The sequence below is a fragment of the Pinus tabuliformis genome, chromosome Q (genome assembly GCF_031772625.1).
Source record: "Pinus tabuliformis cultivar Carrire ecotype Pingquan chromosome Q, CPIR1, whole genome shotgun sequence".
Taxonomy (NCBI): domain Eukaryota; kingdom Viridiplantae; phylum Streptophyta; class Pinopsida; order Pinales; family Pinaceae; genus Pinus; species Pinus tabuliformis.
Genome location: NC_142296.1, coordinates 94,465,576 through 94,487,517, shown reverse-complemented (window position 1 = coordinate 94,487,517; position 21,942 = coordinate 94,465,576). Strand labels below are relative to the sequence as shown.

The 21,942-nt window shown below is 40.9% G+C and overlaps 1 protein-coding gene across 1 annotated transcript in view; it reads left to right on the top strand.

The window, feature by feature from the left end:
* The window catches only part of LOC149218407 (uncharacterized), a 245,129-nt gene extending 224,406 nt beyond the window's left edge, over positions 1-20,723 (top strand). Inside the window, exons 7-9 of the mRNA XM_089383939.1 lie at positions 16,607-16,698; positions 19,548-19,607; positions 19,830-20,723. Coding sequence (XP_089240065.1) covers positions 16,607-16,698; positions 19,548-19,607; positions 19,830-20,129 — 452 coding nt within the window. The 3' untranslated portion in view covers positions 20,130-20,723. The remainder of the gene's footprint in view (positions 1-16,606; positions 16,699-19,547; positions 19,608-19,829) is intronic.
* The last annotated feature ends 1,219 nt before the right edge of the window (positions 20,724-21,942 follow it).

Sequence of the window (21,942 nt, the reverse complement as noted above, 5' to 3'; positions counted from 1 at the left end):
GTTCAGAACCTATTACATGGGCTTGCAAGAAACAAAGTGCCATTTCTCTTTCTTTAGCAGAAGCAGAGTATCGTGGAGCCGTAGAAGCTAGTAAGGAAGCCCTGTGGCTTCGTCAGATCTTGTCAGAGTTTGGCTTTCTGCAGCAGTATCTGACTACACTTTGGTGTGATAATCAAGGTGCCATTCAAGTATGCAAAGATCCAGTCCAACATCAACACAACAAACACATTGAACTGCACATGCACTTCATCAGAAAGCTCATTCATGACCATGTTCTTGGAGTGAAATATTGTTCAACAAGTGATCAAGTTGCAAACATCTTTACAAAGGCTCTCACAAAGGCGAAGTTTACTAAACTTCGATTTATGGTTGGAGTTCAGGAAGTTGTCACTAACGGGGGATAGACTCTAATGCCTCCTTTCTTCTCCTATTGTGTCATATTTGTACATCCTTCAATCCCATCCCAAGTTGTTCTTAAGGAGGGATGTTAGGATATTCCGACACATAGGAAATAGTTAAGTATAACTTGGTCTAGTGTAGAGTTAGGTAAAGTGTGTTTCTTTACTATGTACTTTTGTAACTTACAATCTGATGGTCACGATATGTTCTAGGCATGAAGTGATCTGACAGTTCATTCTCTCCTCGGTATTACCGACACTTGATCCGTGGCTTAACACCCAATTGGTTCATGATCTCTATTTAAAGAGCATGGAAGGTCATTTGTAGGGTAACCGTTAATGAGAGAAGCTTATGTAAATTTTCATTCTTTTATTAATAAATAGCTTGAAGTGGCCATGTTGGCTCAGGCCGTGCATTGTTTCCCTCTTTGAGGATTTTAACCACGTCAGGAACGCTGGTGTATTGATCTGTGATCTGTTTGTGAGCAGTGTCCTTTGGTGTTCTGTCTAAGGAACTTACCCTGTAAATTTCTACAAGTACATCCCTTATTTTCGTGAAAGGGATAGCGTTAGATCGATGTGTCCGTGCCGTCCAACTATCATCATTAGCTTGATCATCATGTTATAATGTAAACCTATTCTGCATGTATATGATGTAAATAATATCAATAGATTCATGTCATGTATGTAATTTCCTAGGTAAACCTACTTTTCTGGTGACGATTTACATTCCGGAAGGTTTTTTGTCTCACCGATCCATTCTCGGATGGTCGGCAAAGTTTTCGTTCAGTCTTACCCCAAAGCCTTGGATTTTGTCACTGGGATCTTAGATGAGTCCTAGTGTTCTAGATTGAGTCTCTGTAAACGTGATTTGGAATAATCCTAACTATTTGGTTAGGTTATTTTATTACAAATTACTTGGTCTGTTGGATTATATTTGTGTTGCAGAAATGGGTAGTCTGTGAGGGTCTATTACAAATGGGTTTTCCCCTTGTGATGTAAAAAAATATTAAAATCATGATGTAAAGTGTCTTGAGGGTTGGAAGAATAATTTATCCCCTCATAGGTTAATTAATTAAATTTTCTGGCAAAAAATTTATTAAAATCCTAAGCCATAAATTTAATTAATTTTAGGTCGTAGGTAAATTTAAATTCTCCAAAGGAAAAATTTGTTAGTCCTTAAAAATTAAATTTTAAGAGGTCCAGGGATTAAGGTAAATTAATTATTTTGAAAAGTTTTAAACTTTTGATCCTTGGGGTTAAGTCAAAGTCAAAATTTTGGGGAAATTTATTCAAAAATTTAATTTTTGAATTAATTAAAATCCATTTAATTGAAAATTTCGAATTTCCCCAAATATGCAAATATTTTGATGGATGAGATTAAAAGAAATTTTAATCCTCATCAACGGTCGAGATTGCTTTGACGAAGATCACTTGAACTAGTCGTTGGAGGATTTATATTTAAATATGATGTGATATTCCTAATTAGCTATGGCTAATTGGAATATTCGATTTTGTTCAATTTTGCAGACACATGGAGAGACTGGCGCAGGAGGGAAGAACACGTGGCAAGAGGAGAAGAACGCAGGAGGAGGTGAGCCTAGGGATTGTGAGAGGTAGAAGCTATAAAATAGAAAAGAGCCCCCTCATTTTGGGTCATTCAGTTATGTGCATTTTGAGCTAGTCGTTTCGACTTCTGAGCATGCTGGCTGTTTCGCTGGTCTGCAGCACTGTTAAGTGCATTGAGTGTCTTCGTTCGGAGATCTCACCCTTAGCCCCGGGGGACTTCGAATGCCTGCTCGGGCAAGGTATTTCTATCGGTATTTCAGCAGTAGTTTTATCAGTGTTTCAGCAGCAGTTTCATCAGCATTTTGGAGGACTGCGCAACACTTGGAGAGGGACGCAGTTCTTTTTTGTAGTAGTGCTGGATTGGGGTTTGCAGGTGGAGTTATGCGGGGAGATTGAGTAGGGGTCCAGCTCTTGTCTCATTGGAGGATTTTAGCAGGGTTTTAGGCAGTGTTTCAGGCAGAGTTTAGAGGGATTTCTTCAGTGGCAGCGCAGGGCATTGAGGAACTCCGCAGAACCCTAAGAGGGTGTTTTTCGGGGGTCGGCCATCCCAGGAAAGCTTTCTGGGTTTTTCAGGGTTTCTTGAGTAGAGCCCGAATCCAAAGTTTCAGCTTTTTCCGAGGAGGGGAGCAACCCCAAATCATCATTTGTTTCCTAGCAGCAGCAGTAACATCCACACAGAGAGGCATTCTTGTCATTCTGAGAGTATTTCTTCACTTGCCTTGTGCAAGTCGAGGTGCCATCTGTCTAATCACCTCTTGTACTCATTTTATTGCTCAGTATAATAAAATGGCTTAGCATTTCTCGCTGCATTTCTTGTATCTGCTTATATTTCCAGTTTACATTATTATATGCTGTTCCACTGTTATTTTATCACTTCTGGGTTATTATATCATTTGCACATATTTGGTTGGAGTTTTTGCTGGGGTTTGAGGAATAATCTGGGTTAGGGATATTACGGCGGTATCAGAGCATAGATCTGGCTTAGCTTGTGTAGCTAGCAATCTATGACACCAGGGGAAAAACCCTACATTTGTTATAGAGGTAGGAGGTACAGAGACACTGGACGTAGGTTGGAGAATACCTACGGGGAGGGAGACTGTGTTCCTGTGGTGGACGCAAAACAGGTGGAGCCTGTGGTAGGTGCAGCACAGAGAGAGCCAGTAGTGGACGCAGAACAGATGGCCGACGAGGACAGGAAGAGATTTGCGGATATGCTCCTCAAATCAGTGCAAGATCTGTCGAGGCAGATTGAGGTGATGGGGCAGAGATTCATGGCAGTTGAGGCCAGACAGCGTGAGAGCCCACGAGTTTTTCAGATTGGTGAGGGATCAGGTGCATCCCAGCACTTGCCAGAGCAGTGTGATATTGCACAACAGGTGGCCTCACATGCCCCTACATGCTCTACCATGCCCACTTTATTAGGAGTAGACACGGGGGCCATAGCCCAGCAGGTGGTAGAGCCCGAACATATGGGCGATTATTTTGCAGAGTACCAGGCCTATGGGCAGGAGTTCGGAAAGCCCTCTCATTAAGAGATTTTGTTAAGCTCCAGCGGGATAGCAGACCCCGCGACCATCACAGAGGGTACTGACATTACCATGATGGCGACACCCACCGTGCAGCGAGTAGATTCCACTTGCCTATGTTTGATGGTTCATCAAACAGTTCGGCAAAGTCTTGGGTGGAGAAGCTGGGCATTTATTTCCAGCTTAACTAGATGTTGGAGGCAGAGGCCATCAAGGTGGCAACATTGCATTTGGATGGCGAGGCCCAGGATTGGTGGTTTCATGGGATGGTTACACTGGGGCACTCCACAGTGACAACATATGTCGAGTTTACCAGGAGACTGATGGAGCAATTTGATCAGAGGGATCCAAAGCAGCATTTCGTTGAGCTGATGAGGCTCAAACAGACAGGGAGCCCAGAGACCTACATTGCAGATTTCTTGAGGGTCTCTGTGATGGTGCCAGACCTACCCATGGCACGGAGGGTCTATATGTATGTTGAGGGGTTAGCAGAGCCACTTCAGGGTCTATTCCAATCCACTAGACCAACCACACTCCAGGACACCATCAACCGGACCTGGGACTTACAGGATGTCTTACCCAGGACCCGGACACCTTATCCCTTGAGATAGACTTTCCAATCTAAGGGGAAGGACGTGAGGATTCCACCTCCAAAGGGGAATTCAGGACGAGTATAGCTTGATGATGATGCCAGGAGGGAGCTGAAGAAGAAGCGATTGTGCTTCACATGTCAGGAGTCGTGGGCACCGGGACATAGATGTGCTACTGGTAAAGCACATTTTGTTGAGGTCTTCTCCAAGAGCAGTGGAGAAGAGGATGACGAGGATGATGGGGAGGCAGGAGATAGCCATGCCATACAGGGACCTTTACCACCTCCACCACCAGCAGCAGGAGGTGCATCATTTGCACCTACCGGAGGGGCCCTTGTAGCATTGAGAGGAGTACCCAAATATCTGACGCTACGCGTACGGGGGACAGTACGTGGCCAGCAAGTATCAGTTTTGGTGGATAGTGGGGCGACCCACAACTTCATCAATGCCTAGATGGTTGAGCGGAGAGGTATACAGACAGAGAGCTTCGATGGGTTTTCAATCTTGGTCCCAGGAGATCAGACCATGATGTGTGCTCGATATGTTCTAGAGCTTTCAGTGACGATGGGCACCTACACGTTGACTGACCACTTTTTTGTGGTCGATATTCTGGACACCAACATGATACTGGGTGTTCAGTGGTTTATCACTCTAGGGAAGGTCACGACAGTTTGGAAGACCCTAGAGATGGATTGGGATGATGAGAAGACAGGGAGGCATGAGAAGATACGGGGACATCACACATATCTGCCTCAGACTGTTTCGACTCATCGGATGGAGGCAGTCTTCCGAAAGGGGGACATAGAGTGGGCAGTGGAGTTGCGTGCATCAGAGGCAGAGACTTCAGGGCAGACGGTACATCCAGAGATACAGTCTATCCTTGATCGGTATGCCATAGTGTTTGGGGACATTCCACCAGGACAACTGTCGGATCGGGGGTTTGAGCACACCATTGAGCTTGAGCAGGGCATACAGGGCATGATCACCATCCCCTATAGGCACCCCAAGGCCTATCGGGATGAGATTGAGTGGGCTATCCAGGAATCGTTGGCTCTTGGGCATATCCGACCGAGCACGAGTCCTTTTGCTTCTTCTATGGTGTTGGTGAAGAAGAAGGACGGTACATTGAGGATGTGCATTGACTATAGGGCCCTGAACTAGAAGACCCTGAAGAACAGGTACCCACATACCCAGGATCGATGAGTTGATGGACGAGTTGAGAGGGGCACGTTTCTTCTTAAAGATTGATTTGAGATCTGGGTACCATCAGATTTGCGTGAGGGAGCAGGGCATTCCCAAGACCGCCTTCAGGTGTCACTATGGGCACTTTGAGTTCTTGGTGATGCCTTTTGGGCTAACCAACGTCCCAGCTACATTTCAGTCCTGCATGAATCACATCTTCCGTAGTCACTTGAGGAAGTTTGTGTTGGTATTCTTTGATGACATTCTCATTTACAACAGGACTTGGGAGGAGCATCTCCAGCACATTGAGACAATATTGCGTATCTTACAGGAGCAGTAGTTCTATGCCAAACTCTCCAAGTGTGAGTTTGGGTTGACAGAGATGTTGTATCTGGGACACATCATAGGGGTGGACAGAGTGAGGGTCCACGAGGAGAAGATTAGGGCCATTAGAGAATGGCCGGAGCCGAGAAATGTGATGGAACTTCGAGGATTCATTGGCATTTGTACTTACTACCGAAAGTTCGTCAAAGGTTTCTTGCAGCTTGCTGCACCCCTGATAGATTTGACGAGGAAGGGGGCATTCAGTTGGTCAGATACAATGCAGCGAGCCTTTGACAGGCTCAAGGAGGTTATGAGCAGCTGTCTCGTGCTTGCGTTGCCAGATTTTACGCAACCTTTTATTTTGGAGTGTGATGCGTCGGGAGAGGGGATCGGCGTAGTATTGATGCAGGGCAGCCACCCTATAGCCTTCGAGAGCTGGAAACTCCTTTCACACAAGAGGTTGTATTCTATATACGACAAGGAGATGCTGACCATCATGCATGCATTGGCTAAGTACCGATAGTATCTAGTGGGTAACAAGTTCAGGGTGAGCATTGATCACAACAGCTTCAAGTTCTTTTTGGAGTAGAAGCAGCTACAGGAGAGGCAGCAGAAGTGGATCAGCAAGATCCAAGCATATGACTTTGACATTGAGTATGTCAAGGGTAAGAACAACGTGGTAGCAGTTGCCCTTTCACGTAGACCAGCCACGTTGTCTCTTATGAGCTCGGATACAGACTGGAGGGCTCGACTCTTAGTAGAGTACTCCAAGGACAGGTTTGCATGTGAGATTTTGGACGAATAGGTGGCAGATGATAGGTACAGGGTGATCGATGAGATCATCTATTACAGGGATCGGATCTTCTTGACTGAGGGGTCTCAGCTCAAGAAGAAGATACTCCAGGCATCACATGACTCACCATTGGCAGGCCATCAGGGGTTTACCAAAACCTACAGGGCCATCAGAGAGAGGTTCTCATGGAAGGGCCTCAAGGAGGACGTACTCCAGCATGTCAGGGAGTGCGATGTTTGCCAGAGGAACAAGGGGGAGATGAGCCATCCCGCGGGATTATTGCAGCCTCTTCCCATTTCGGAGGGGAAATGGGAGAGTATTTCGATGGACTTCATCACAGGGTTGCCCATGGTACAGGGCAAGGATTGTATCTTTGTCGTCATTGATCGACTGACGAAGTATGCACATTTCTTTGCCATATCCGCACATTATACAACAGCACAGGTGGCCGAGCTGTTCTTCAAAGATATCTTCAGGCTACATGGTCTTCCTAAGACCATCGTCAGTGATAGGGACAACCGTTTTATGGGCGGGTTTTGGCAGGAGCTTTTCCGGTTGGTGGGGACGGAGTTGACACCGAGTACCAGTTATCACCCACAGACGGATGGGCAGACAGAGATAGTTAACAAGTGGCTAAAGGGCTACTTGCGTAACTATGTCAGTGGGCAGCAGCGAGCATGGTTGAGGTGGCTACATCTAGGGGAGTACTGCTACAATACTTCACATCACATGGGCATTGGTATGTCACCATTCTATGCCTTATATGGGTATCATCCTTTATCTTTTGCTGACGTGATGTTTGGTGTTGGTGATAGCAAGGCTCCCAGAGCCAAGATTTGGATCCAAGAGAGTTAGGATATTCTCTGAGCTCTCAAGGATAACATGGCTACAACATAGAATCAGCAGAAGCTGTATGCCGATAGGGGTCGGGTGGAGAGACAGTTCGAGGTAGGGGACATGGTCTACCTACGATTGCAACCATATCGACAGTCGTCACTAAAGCAGAAGGGGGCTGAGAAGCTCAAGCCCTGCTTTTATGGGCCGTACAGGGTGATACGTAGGGTTGGATAGGTTGCATATGAGCTGGAGATGCCCCAAGGCAGCAAGATTCATAATGTTTTTCATGTATCATGCCTGAAAAAGGCATTGGGGCAGCAGGTGACAGTGACAAATGAGCTACCACCCATGGATGACGAGGGGCATTTGGTATTGCAGTCAGAGGCTATCATTGATACCAGGGAGAGGCAGCTGCGGATCAAGACGGTCCAGGAATTCTTGGTGAGGTGGAAGAATTTGCTGGATGAGGATGCCACTTGGGAGAGTGAGAGGATCTTGCAGCATCCATCACTTCAGTTGCTTGAGGACAAGCAACATTTTGCCAGGGGACACTGTGATATTCCTAATTAGCTGTGGCTATTTGGAATATTCGATTTTGTTCAATTTTGCCTTCTATAGTTATTTGTAAATAAAAAGTGAGGAAGGGGGACATAACTCACTTTAGAATAAAAAGTCACTTCCTAGGTAGCACAATGTTGTGACTTAAAGGGGAGTCAAGGGGGCCAAAAGGGGACACAGAAATGGAGTCCACGCAGACACATGGAGAGACTGCGCAGGAGGGAAGAACACGTGGCAAGAGGAGAAGCATGCAGGAGGAGGTGAGCCTAGGGATTGTGAGAGGCAAAGGCTATAAAATAGAGAGGAGCCCCCTCATTTTGGATCATTCAGTTATGTGCATTTTGAGCTAGTCGTTTAGACTTCTGAGCACGCTGGCTGTTTAGTTGGTCTGCAGCACTGTTTAGTGCATTGAGTGTCTCCGTTTGGAGATCTCACCCTTAGTCTCGGGGGACTTCGAGTGCCTGCTCGGGCAAGGTATTTCTATCGGTATTTCAGTAGTAGTTTTATCAACATTTCAGCAGCAGTTTCATCAACATTTTGGAGGACTGCGCAACACTTGGAGAGGGACGCAGTTCTTTTTGGTAGTAGTGCTGGATTGGGGTTTGCAGGTGGAGTTATGCGGGGAGATTTGAGTATGGGTCTAGCTCTTGTCTCATTGGAGGATTTTAGCAGGGTTTTAGGCAGTGTTTCAGGCAGAGTTTAGAGGGATTTCTTCAGTGGCAGCACAGGGCATTGAGGAATTGCGCAGAACCCCAAGAGGGTGTTTTTCGAGGGTCGGCCATCCCAGGAAAGCTTTCTTGGTTTTTCTGGGTTTCTTGAGTAGAGTCCGAATCCAGAGTTTCAACTTTTTCTGAGGAGGGGAGCAGCCTCAAATCATCATTTGTTTCCTAGCAGTAGCAACAACATCCACGCAGAGAGGCCATTCTTGTCATTCTGAGAGTATTTCTTCAGTTGCCTTGTGCAAGTCGAGGTGCCATCTGTCTAATCACCTCTTGTACTCATTTTATTGCTCAGTATAATAAATGGCTTAGCATTTCTCGCTGCATTTCTTGTATCTGCTTATATTTCCAGTTTACATTATTATATGCTGTTCTACTATTATTTTATCACTTCTGGGTTATTATATCATTTGCACATACTTGGTTGGAGTTTTTTCTGGGGTTTGAGGAATAATTTGGGTTAGGAATATTACATAAGAAGTCATTTGCCAGGCAATCTATCTAACCTTTGAGTCGTGTACTTAGCAAGAAGCTCGTGTAATCCTTTTTTTCGGATAATAAAGAAAGACTTTGGGGTTAAGTTTTGCTGGTGTTACTCTTCATGGAAATACTGTAAGATGTGTCATTTTCATGCATAAATTTTTTTAGCCATTGATGATAGCTTCTGAAGAGTGATTTGAGTACATGTATCTTGCTTAGTCACTGGGGTTTAAGTGATAATTTAAGTTTTGAATGTAATAGCAGGTATCTCTATTTATTTGAATTTTATTGTCATTTTCTCGCTCTATTTTGATGACTGGACTGAGTTTTGCAGGAGAGTCTTGATGTTAGATCCTCGGGCATTAGGGGAAGTTTTCAGTTGGACCAATCAATTCCCGATCGTGTTTTTTGAGGAGAGCCGAGTAAAATTAATCTCAGGCTTATCATAAGATTTTTTGTTGGTGATACACGAAGAGTTTTGAGTTAGCACCTCCTTAAAATTTAAAAAAAATTAATTTTTATGTGGGAAATTGATAGATCTGGCTGTTCAGAGCCTTAGATTATCAGATATGGGAGCGGAGTTGGACTCATACTCCTCAAATCTGATAGATCTACCATTTTTGTACATAGATTTGTAGATTATTTTTGGTTTTCTGACTTGGGTTTTTCTGGGTTGTAGTTTTATCATCGTATATATCATTTGGGTGTTTTCTTGTTGTTGTGTAGCTACAGATCTGAGGAAAAAATTTGTGTAGAGTCGAGATCTATGCCCTCAAGGGTAAGATCTGGATCTCTGAGGTTTATCAAAATAATTTTCTGGGGACATTATTCAATTTTTTTCGCAGTCTAGGGGTTTAAAGAGTTTTAAATCTGGAAATTTTTATAAGGGTTCTAAAATTCTTAGATCTGGAAATTTTCATGAGGGTTTCAAGGTTAAATCTGAAGCAAGTGGATTCAACATTTTAATTAAGATTTCCTGAAAATTTTCAAAGAGTTTCTGGGCTACCATTTTTGCTGATTGGTTTCTTTGATTAGCTGTGTGGTTTGTTGGGTTCACTGTGCAATTTCGAATTTTTTTAAAACCCCTCTCACTACCCATGCTTGTCTCCATTATCGCTGCTTGGACCTACATTTACCCTCGTCTCGCTCTGCCCATTCTGTCCTCCTTTTTACTGCTAAACCTCCGCTGTCTTTTTCCTCCTGCCGCTCCCTCACCTTAGCTTTTCCTTCTCTCTTTCCAGCATTGCCCGAATCCTTTTGTGCGTACTGTCCAGTCCCTCTTTCAATCTGCATCTCCATTCCCATCCGCTGTCCAATCACTGCTGCCATATTGCTGTCGTCATTGCTCAAGTTGCAATCCTGCCCACATCACCATACCTGCCCTCCGCACGTTCTGCTGTCTCCTTCCAGCTCTCCACATGAGCTCCTTCTACGCGGTTCTCTTTTCCTACGATTTCCTCATCAGCGGCTGCCTCATCTCCCTCCTTCGCTTTGCTGTTATCATCGTCCAACTCCCCACTGCCATCGAACTCACCTTCGCAGACTCCTCCTCTGCTGCTCCTCGATCTCCATTACCTCTTCGCCGCCTGACCTGCATTCACAAAAAAACATTCGATTTTTATTTTTATATATGCGTTAGGTTAGGTTAGGTCTTATTTTTATTTAGTTTAGTTAGTTCATTTTTCTTTTCATTGTATATTCGTTGGGGGTTAGGGTTAATATTTTTCATTTGAGATTCGATTTTGATTTTGTTTTTCTATTTTTTTTATTTTTTATTTTTATCTTTTTTGTTTTGATTTCATTTATTTTTGTTTTTTACTTTGATTTTGATTTTCTTTTATTTCACTTTTTTTATGATTTTGATTTTGATTTGATTTATATTTAAAAAACATTAAAAAACCTAAAAGATAAAAAACATAAAAACATTAAAAAATTAAAAAAATCTAAAAAATTAAAAAAATTAACAAAACTATTTTTATTTTTATTTTTATTTTTTTAGTGACTTTGGGATTAAGAATTAAATTAGAAGAGAATTTGTGCTAATATATTAAAAATTTTAATGTGGCCCATGGCCCATTAAAATTTCGATTTATTAACCCTTTTAATTTACTTTTGTCACATTAAAAATTTAATCTCTTCATTTTACCACATTAAATAAATTTCTTAAGGAATAATTAAATTGTTCATCTAAAGTTCCTTGGTGTCCTTTTGTGGTAGTATTTCTCTATTGTCAAGTGCGATTAATGTTTCAAAATTTTTATTGGCTATAGGAGAAAGTTAATTAGTTCTAGATGGGATTTAATTGCTAGAACATATTGCAGTCTTGAGCATTCACATTTAATCATTCATGGTCGTCACTATTCATCGCATTTGTAAATTTGCTTTGGATATCTTGTTTCTGTTCAATCTATGGTTAATCGAATACAAAGGAACTGGTGTATAATCATTTATATCTAGTGGTTGTGTCTTGTGTTTAATCTATTCATCTCAGTTGACCAAGATTTGTCCTAAATTCATCTGTTTTTCCATCTTCAAGTCTCTTAGAGCTTGTGTTTCACATACTATTCTCATTTATTCATCTTAGGGACTGCCCCCCTTGGCTTGTCTATGAGAGAGTCTAAATGGAGCGAGTAAGGATTAGGGTGACAACCCTTACTCTAAGTGTTGTCGCGGTTCCTAGACACTTTGTGCATCAACACCATTCATAGTCAAACATCAACATTACTGCTAGCATGCGTCACAAGAACAGAGTCATCTTCATGCATCACAAGAACAACATCACTTAATCATAAGAGAGAGGTCACTGTCATCATAAGGTAAGGTTGGTGTTATCATAAGAGCATACTAGCACGGTCACTGCTACCATAATTATATTGATATCCAAGTCCTAGTGTCATATGACATTAGGTCAATGTTATACATCAACTTGCCAGTGTCTATCACATAATTTGACATGGATCTTGTTCCTTATAGAAACGAGCCACTGTGAGAACTATAGAAGCCATGCAACATAAGATATAAACAATCCAAATCACGACAAAATAATATCAAAGACACTATGCTAATAAAATGCCGCTGTAGTATGATAATGCTGCTGTAATGTAGTTCAATACCATGTGATAATATTATAGTAAATTGAATCACTGTTTCATGCCACAACAGAAATTACACAGGGATAGACTACTCCATGCCACAATAGAAATTTGACGAGTCACAAAGGGATAGTACAAGCCACCACAAAGTTTATACGATGCAAGAATTTGTGCCATAATCCAATCCATACGATCGAGGATAATAAGTGAGTTCAATGTGCCACTGTAGATAGAGAGTTCATGAATATGGACCACTATATGTGATGTGAGGTAAGCATGAGCCTCAAAACTAGTAAAAAGGGTCTTTGTCATTATTGTGAGCCACAAAACTAATAAAAGGGTCTCTGTCATTAGTGCGAGCCACAAAATCAATAGAGAACATCTCACAAAGAAATGCGAGCTCTAATGTGAGCCTCATCATCATAGAGAATATAGCCTCCTTGCATCATAGAGATAGGCCTGTAATAGGGCGCAGAGAGTGCAAGCCTGTAGTGCCACAAAGAATGCATACCTGTAGTGCAAGCCACAAAGCAAGCCACAGAGAATGTTATGTGAGCAACAAAAATGTCATAGACTCGAATCACAAAGATATCGGAAAATAACCTTAGATAGAAGTTCGAAATTACATGCCACAAATGAATGAGTACATATGCCAATAAATAGTTGTTTCAACATTCGAAGGGTATGTCTTCTGGGTAAGCTGATATGAGCCTATTATGAGGCTGACTTATGGAGGGAGATCTCAAATTCGAATTTGAGCAAAAATAATATATTTAATGATTGGTTGCCCATGCAGATTAAAACCAAACCAATTTAATAATTTCCTTCATCCAAATCAAATTCTTCTTTGGGGCTTCTGTTGGGGTAGTTGGGTTTCCCTTTGGGGAAAGTCATCACAAAGCTACCCAAATTTCAACAGGATTTGATAAGTCTTTAATTATCTAGAGTTTGGATGATGTGCTAGTTATTGTTGAAAATCATTGTATGGAATCTAGATGGTTGCATTGTATTGGTGAATTGTAATCTCATTGGTGGATCTTCAAAGTAGTTCTCCCAATTAGCTTTGCTCCCTCACAAAAGTTATAGCTAGGGTTTTGAGACCTAGGGTTTCATTATTCCCTTACTCCTTGCCAAGATTTAGCATATTTTACACTCCCATAGACTCCATCATCCCAAGGACTAGGCATTGGCCTTGGTCACTTTGTTGATCATCCACAAAACTTAACTTAAACCTCATTTTCTCTTTCTAAACCTGATTTTTGTCCTGTCAAGAATAAGTCGCTAGCTAGGGCTAGGGCACGGATTTCAACTAGGGCACAATTTGTTGGCTCAAGGAAGGATTCAACATTGGAAGGAAAGCTGATCGCCTCAAAATCAACTCCTTTTAGTGGCCAATCCATCCATTTTAAGGCTAAAGAATCTTGCCATAGGTAGATTTTTGCCCTAGAAAAGCCCTAGTCTGCCCTAGTTTCCAACTTGGGGCTTCTTGAGGGCTTCTTGTTGCATAGGTTGGAGGTATACATTATTTGGAAGCCTTTTCTTGGCCATGTGAGCCTAGGTGAGTCCTTTTGGCTTGCTGTTTCTCAAGCCCTAGGTCATGCTGTGATTGGAGGATGCGAATTGCCCTATTTTGCTTGCTAAGCCTTGTTCTTAAGTAGTGTTGTCCTTTATAAGCCTATATTGTCACCTTATCCTTTGTACTTAGCATATCCTCTAGGTGAACTACTAAAGGGAAGCATCCCTAGTGGTGAAAGTCCACAAAAGAGGAGGTAGTGGCTGTGGTGACAGTGGGCCACACCTCATATTGTTGTCCCTTGGTCTAGTTTTTGTCTTGTGAATTCCCCTCACAAGACCTGCTAGATTTTGAGGCAACAGGCTGCTCCTCAGGTTCAGTCACTAACTAAAGATTGCTTTGTCTTCATCTTTCCACATGTGATTTGGTTAGCTTGCTCCTTCTGCTGTAGGCATGACTTGCTGTCTCCTCACTCTTCTGCGGGATATACTGTACTTTATTGTTGAGTGCTTTGCCATTCTGGGGTCTAACTCTACTTTTATATTTTATTTGTTACACTATCTCTTGGTTTTTTTCTCTGAGGGAGGAGATGCCCTAGGAATTCCCATTGATTATTTTGGTCATTAGTGAACATTAATGTCATTCCATTTCATGTAAGGTGTTTATATGTGCTTGTTCCTTTTTCTGTCCAAGGTCATCTGTGAAGATATATAAGTTGTATTTGGTTTTGTGGAATAAGTATCTATATCACTGTCCTTGTAATTTCCGTGATTCTTTTTGATAATTTCTCCCCTACATTTCCATGATACTTTCTTCGCATTCTTAGTGGGGTAGTTATATAGTCTAATTGTAACACTTTAAATCAACCATTAGTTTTGTTATTTGTTATATATGCTGAACATCTCTCACTCTTTTGTGGTGTATCCTAGCATCCAATAATGATGGCTCCCTTATTCTCTGTCTTCCTGTCTATCTTTCTGAAAATGCTCCCAAAAATACCATCTTGTTGGTAGGATTAAACTTTGGTACTGAAGCAAAAACTGATCAAGAACCTAAAATATGGCCGAATCCTGAATTTCATGCTGAACAGTGGTGGCCCAAGAATCATCTTTGCCGGGAATAAAATTAATGTGGTTCTTATTGATTTAGGTGGTTTATTTACATCTGCTCTTTGGATTCAGAATAATAAAGTACGTTGTTTAAAATTCTCATCTCTTAGAGGATGTTTTTAACAGTGTTGTTAAAAGCGCGCTTTTTTCCCTAAGCCGATTTAATCGCGCGTTTTATGGGAAAAAAGCGGCTAAAATTTTTTTTGCTGATTTTTTCGAAAAAAGCGCGCTTTTTTCTGAAAAAAGCGCTGGGTTGCCAAGACAGCACGATTTTATAAAAAAAAATTTGGTTTTTCATTTGGTCATTTGGGTTTTTTCATACAATTTTTTTGGAAAGAAACAAATAATTTTTTAGTGGGGCAGCTTAATGATCAATTCTAGGCCCTAGTATGGATATGCTATTCATGGTAATGTTAAATTCTTAAAGTAAAAGTGACATTCTCCTTAATCTTCATTTTCATCCTTTTACTTAAATTTTTAACATTACCATGAAATGACTCAGGATGTTTGAGAGTGGTTCCAGCCTCATTGGATTTCATATGGAGAAAGTAGAATTTTAGATTTCATTTAAAATCCAGCAGACTTATCAGTTTTTCAGGATTTCAGGATTGGGAGATTGTAATGTTTCCAGGTGACACCACCTGCTCGGGCTACCCCTGCCACCAGTAGAGGACGTGGTCTACCTCCTATAGCTCCTACTTCTAGTTCTTCAGCTTCTAGAGCACATCAGACTCCACTGCCATCTCCACCAGCACAGGCACCAGCGTCTATATCTAGAGGGAAAGGGAAAGCTGTGGCATTTTCTCACAAGAGGGGCAGAGGAAATCAATAGGATTAGACCTCATTTTATTGTATATGACATTATGACATGATGAGATACATTATCATATTTTTTGTTGATATTTTGAGGCTGAGTTGGGACTCAGGAGTCAGGACTTACTATTCAGGACATGATTCAATGTTAGGTGTGATTTTAGCGCTAGAAATGATATTAAACATCTTATATATTAGTTTTTTTATCATATTTATGTGTCAATGTATTTATTTTATGTTGTAGATGGTTTAGATATTAAAAAAATTGAAAAAAAAAGAATATTTTTGTACCAAACGCTTTTTTCCGCTTTTTCCGATTTTTTCCGCTTTATTCCCGGCGCCAATTTAATCCCGCTCGCGCTTTTCACAACGTTGGTTTTTAAGCCATGTTTTGAATTCTAGAATATAAAAAATTGGACATTGCTTTTGAAATTTAAAACTAGATGTTTTTCAATGGTTTGCAGTTTTCAATGTAAATAAAGATATGCCTTTCAGACCATTAGGTTTGCCTTGCATTTAAATTACTTTAACTAGGTTGCACGAAGTGCCGAAACATTTCGGAGTTTCCGAAACGGATATGTTTAGAAATGTCACCTCCCAGAAATGGAAATGTCGGCCGAAACATCGTCCAAAACGTCATATATGTTTATATATATAAAAAGAAATTTATAAATAAGTGAATAACACATTATCTTGCAAGAGAAAACAGAATAAGACCCATATTTGACAATTTAGAAGGAAAACCAAGTCTATATTAACTCTCATAGATGATTACATGGTGGTCGAGTTTCGGTTGAGTTTCAGAGTTTCGAGTACGGGTACATCCTGAAATGCCGGGTTCCTAGAAATTTTGTGCAACATAGACTTGTAATCATTGGCAGCTTGATAATGTCCAAACTAGAGATGAAAATGAATTAAATGAGTTGCAGGTATAGCATGTCTTATCTATGTATGGTCCAACTAATATGTACATATTAAGTTCAATCCCTGATATGGAGCTATTTATGAAATTTAGTACTGTACAATGTAATTATGATTCCTAAACTGTTGTGCGTAGTTTTGCTAAGTCATATATTGATCAAGGTTTGTACATATTTCTGCAGGAGAAGCTGAAGCTATTCTAGCAAGGGCTGAAGCAACTGCTAAGGGTATTGGATTGCTTTCAGAAGCTATTCAATCAAATGGTGGAGTAGAGGTTAGTATTTAATTTTTAATGAAATTATACTGCTTGATTTTAGCTGTTCAGCTGAGTAGCTGGCTCTATGCTATTAAGTGTCACCTGGTACTGAGGATTGCCTAAATTGCATTCATGGATTTATTTTGCGAATGAGCTGTTCTAAAGAGAATGTTATTGAAGCCGGTTGAGATACCTGAATATTTTTTCATGTGTTCATTTGCACATGAATTTAAAAGAAACGGATTTTAATATTTTGTAGGTGGCTTCTAGGAGTGTTAAGTTTAGGTATGTTCTATGCTAGAGCAATTTATTTCAATTTTCACAGTTAGCTTAATATCTTTTCCAGATTAGCAATCACATCAGCATTAAAGTAAACTGCAGATAGAACATAAATATAAATCGCAGAAGACAAGCCAAGACAAGAGGACACAAGATGTGGCGCTAGCCAGGGACAAACCCCAATGTGGGGAAACCCTTCGTCAATTCTTCTTATATGATCTTCAATAGTTCAGCAGAGAGAGAGAGAGATAGAGATAGTACATTTACAACAGAAGTCAACACTTTGACTTATCTAGATAAGAGCATAGATCATCTCCTAGGATGATGATACATGAGATCAGTTGAAGACATGCTGCTTCAACTGATTCTCCAAGGTGACTGCTTCACCTATCATAGTGTTGCAGCTTGTCATCACGCTGCACCTCACCGTGCTGCACCATGCTGCACCCATCATCACAATGCTGGACCTCATGCTGCTGCTGTCCCAGTGTTTAGCACTGCTGTACCTAGTGCCACTGCTGCACCATGCTTACTGCTGTCCCAATGTACTTTCTGCACTGTACTTGCTGCTGTCCATGCTTTACCATGCTGCTGCTGTCCATGATTCTTCATGTTTGCAGCTGTCCCTATGTGTCACCAGGCTTGCATCTGTCCCACTTGCAGCTGTCCTTCATGCTGCACCTTCACTGAGTCTCACAGAACTGCTGTACTATGCATCACAACGTTCATCCTAAGATACCAAGGTTGCTTGCTATCGTGCTATGGCCTGCGGCCTAGCACTTAGCAATGCCAATGTGACTGTTTTGAGTTAGGATTGCTGCAATAGTCCTAACGGATTGACCCGCTGCCTACCACAGTTAGCTGTCATCTACAGCTCACCCAAAAACAGATTTCCTTACCTTGATTGCTGTCCAAACAACCTTGATTAGGCTCCTGTAGATTCTTGGCCTAACAGCCCTACACACAGCTCCTACGCAGCCTCCTTTCCCACGCAGTAGTAGCCTCTCTCTGCAGCTCAAATAGAAGTGCCCTAACTGTCTTTAATCCAGCATCTCGGTGCTCTTGAATTGCCTTCAAGATAGGCCTGCGAGGAGCCTCCTTAATCAGCCTAATCTCCAGCTCCTTGTTGCTTTGAGACAGCCCTGTTCTTGGGTCTGTTTGCACCCTCAAACAGCCCTCAAACCAACCTGCATTCCCACAGTAACTCGGTCTCTAATTAGGCCCTCCATGCTGTCCTCACGCTGTCTCTTTTGCTGCGGCTAGGGAATAATATGTTTGCCCAATCCTTGCTGTGACCGTGACCGCATTTTAGGGCAGCGTTAGAGCTGTGTTCTAGGACTGCGGTTAGGGCTTTTGTGGATCTCCATTTAGCTGTGTTCATGACTGCGTTTAAGTGTCTCTTCTTGCTGCATATTAGACAGTGTATTAGGGCATCAAGTGGCTTCTCCATACCAGCGTTAAGGCTGGATTTATGAGCTGTAGTTTAGGGCAGCATAGGTCTCCTTAGAAAACCTTTACAGCTCCACGTCTAGGGCTTCTCCTTGACAGCGTATGAGAAACTGTGTCTCCTCCATGACAGTGTTAGGGTCTAGGGCTTCTTCTAGGGAAGCGTATCATCTTGAGATCTCTCCTCCCACCAAAACCCAAAGACAAGTGGAGAGGAAGAGATCACAAGAGGCGTGTGAAATGACTTGAGAGTCACTTTTATTTATAGTGCTACGTTGAGGATGAGGGGGACAATTTGGTTGCTGGACAAACTTGACGAATTGTCCCATAACACAAATAAATTCATATCTCCATGAATACTTATCGGAATCGGATGATCTTTAGATCAATCGTACACCTCTCGACGAGAGGGATCCAAGAAAAATATCAGCTGCCATAAATAAGATGACTCACATGGAGTTTGGCCTTAGTTGCCAATTTTAACAAGGAGGTTTCCATGAAGATATGTTTATTTTATCATTGGCTAATAACAAAAAGATACAGTCAAGGCTTTCCTTGTATTTAATTCGAGCATTCTTGACGTTCCCATCTATTTACAGTTTCATGTAGGTATGCATTGAAGGGTCACTCTGTTTGAATAGAAGTGAATTTCTAGACATAATCCAGTCATTCTTGCTGTATACTGAGAGCCATACTGCACATGGTGCCATCATCCATCTAGATCAATCATTGCTAACTGACTGAATGCGTAATATTCTTGGTTTGCTTTGATCATGCCAGTGGTATCACTTCGATTATTTGAGGGTTAATTCGTCTATACTTGTTTCTCATGGAGCATGCCAAATAAACAGCTTTATGGATATTAATTATTTGAGATTCTTGTTTCAGTAATTAGTTTGATTAGTTCATTTAGATTTGTCAGGTGGTAAGAGATGTTGGGGATATTTATTTTTGACTTTGTAGAGAGTTGTCTTCTAAGTCTTCAGATATCATTTGGCTATTTATTTAGGTTTGTCTTGTCTTTTCACTTTCATAAATAGAATTTAGTTTTGATATATAGTGTGTCACTGTGTTTTGTATTACATTTGTATACCGGCCTGAAATTATTTGACATTGCCTGACGGATATGATGCACTGAACAGGCTGCGAGTCTGAGAATTGCAGAGCAGTATATTCAAGCATTTAGTATGGTTGCAAAGGAGGTATATGCTACATACACTGAACTGAATGGAAGTACAATACAAATGATTATTAAGCAAACAGATAGGATGTAGTAGCAGAACTTTCGGCCTTGGGAAGTTCTAAAATTGAAAATGAAAGATTGAATAGTTAGCTAGCCACAAAGTGAAAAGGTAATTGATAAAGCAGCGGATATTATCTGATAATCTGGGTTGTACCTGACATCATGCTTATGGTTTTTATAGGGAACAACAATGCTGCTTCCAAGTAATGTTTCAAATCCTGCAAGTATGATGGGACAGGCACTATCCATATACAAAAGTTTAATTGGACAAAAAGATGGGAGTGGAAAGGAAGCTGTAGTGCCAACAGTCCAAAAGAGGAGCAGGTATCAAAAAGATGATGGCTCTGCAAATCAACATGCTACCGAGGAAGATTCTGCTAGTTCTGTGCATGGTGCAAGCATGGATGATTCAAGATCTGGTGGCAATCCAAATTTATTGCCTCCTGCAAGAGGTTTTAGTCTTCAGAGTCCTCCGGAGTGATTCAAGGAAGCATGGATGATCGAAGGACCTGGTGGTGATCTCAATTTCTTGCCTCGTGTGAGAGGTTTTAGTCTTCAGAGTCCTCCAGAGTGATTGGATTTATCTGATCTGGGCAATTCTTTTGTGTATCTTCACAGATGCCTATTAGATGGCTGCACCATGTCCTTTATGTACTAGTTTTAGTATTCGATATATTTTTCCCATTCTACTTGCAATGCGATGAGTAATTCTGCAATTTAAATATTTCACACCTGCTGTCATGGTTTGAGGGCATCGTATTTTTTAGCCTTCCAATCAAATATTGGAGAAGCTTATTGCAGAAAATTTGAACTTTCCTAGTTGGCAGTTTCCATGATGTTCACATTGACACATGATTTTCTTTTTAAGAAGTTAATAAATATATGAATCAATTGATCCCCCCCCTGCCAGAATATCTGGATGGAGGCTGGGTCAACCACCAGTGACAATAGCGACTGGTAATCCAATGGGGCTCAACCGGATGAGAACTGGAGACCTCAAGGCGAACATTGCCTTGAAACAGTGCATTTGGACTCATTCTCTCACTTTACTATAAATATATGAATCATTTGTGTAAAGTGTATTGGATAATAATCCCTCTATTTATTATTTGATAATTGTAGTAGTTGAATTTAGTTAACGCATTCACATTTTACTTTTGGAAATTGATTCCTCTATTTATTATTCGTTTATTGCAGTAGTTGAATATAGTTGATGCATTAACATTTTCACTTGAAGTAAATTGTCACTTACTTCAGAATCTGAACAAAATTTCAACTTGCTTTAGATAGATTTAAAGAAAGAAAATCACATCTAAAGGCCCCTGGAATGAGGGGTAGAGAATGAAGCATAACACTCAGAAGGTCGTTATGTAGATGATTTAGTCTTACTTTCAACAGTATGCAAAACATGCCCAAATCAGGTGTATTTAAGATAATAACATGACCAGATCTGCCATTTTACAATATAGGTCAAATAACAAAACATTTGAATAATGGAGAGTAGGTAGGAGAACATAGCCTTTCAAATGTAGTATCGAGAAATAACAGGTAAGGCTCGAAGATCAAAGATGAAGAGGATGGCAATAAAGGGGTAGATCTGAGAATATTTGGAAACTATGATAATTGAAATTCAGAGAATTTGATACCTCTTAGCAATCAGCTACCACGACCTAAAGGGCATTCTGTGAAAGCTTTGGAATTGAAGATCCAATTACAGCCCAGCACCAAACCAATTCGTCCAAGTTCATGCAAACTAAACATAAAATGGGAGATCAGCGATAGGGAAGAAATACATACTCTAGTAAATGCAAAGTGCTACCTCCAAATTTGCACTACAAATGTTACAACCATCAACAAAGTGCAAACCTAGGGGCACTTAGGAAGATTGCCCAGTGTCACCTCAACAATACACCTCAACAATACTTTCTCTTTTTAGGTTGGAATTTTTTTGGCACAAGGGGGAAATCCATATAAAATAAATGTTTTGATATTTTTAGAATTAGATTGATGGTGTAATTCTCAAAGAATAGTGCCTATCCAATTGGGCTATGGAGTTGGGGAAGATTTAGAACAAGACAGTTTAAATATGACATAGATGTGATTTAGTCATCATAGATGTGCCATAACTAATTAAAATAGATTTTCAGAATATGCAAGAATAAAGTGAGAGCCTTTAAATAAGATGCACTGTCACAACCATACAATTAAAACCAACAATAATGTGCAATCAGTAAATAAAGAAGGCAGCAATAAGATGCACTGTCACAACCATACAATTAAAACCAACAATAATG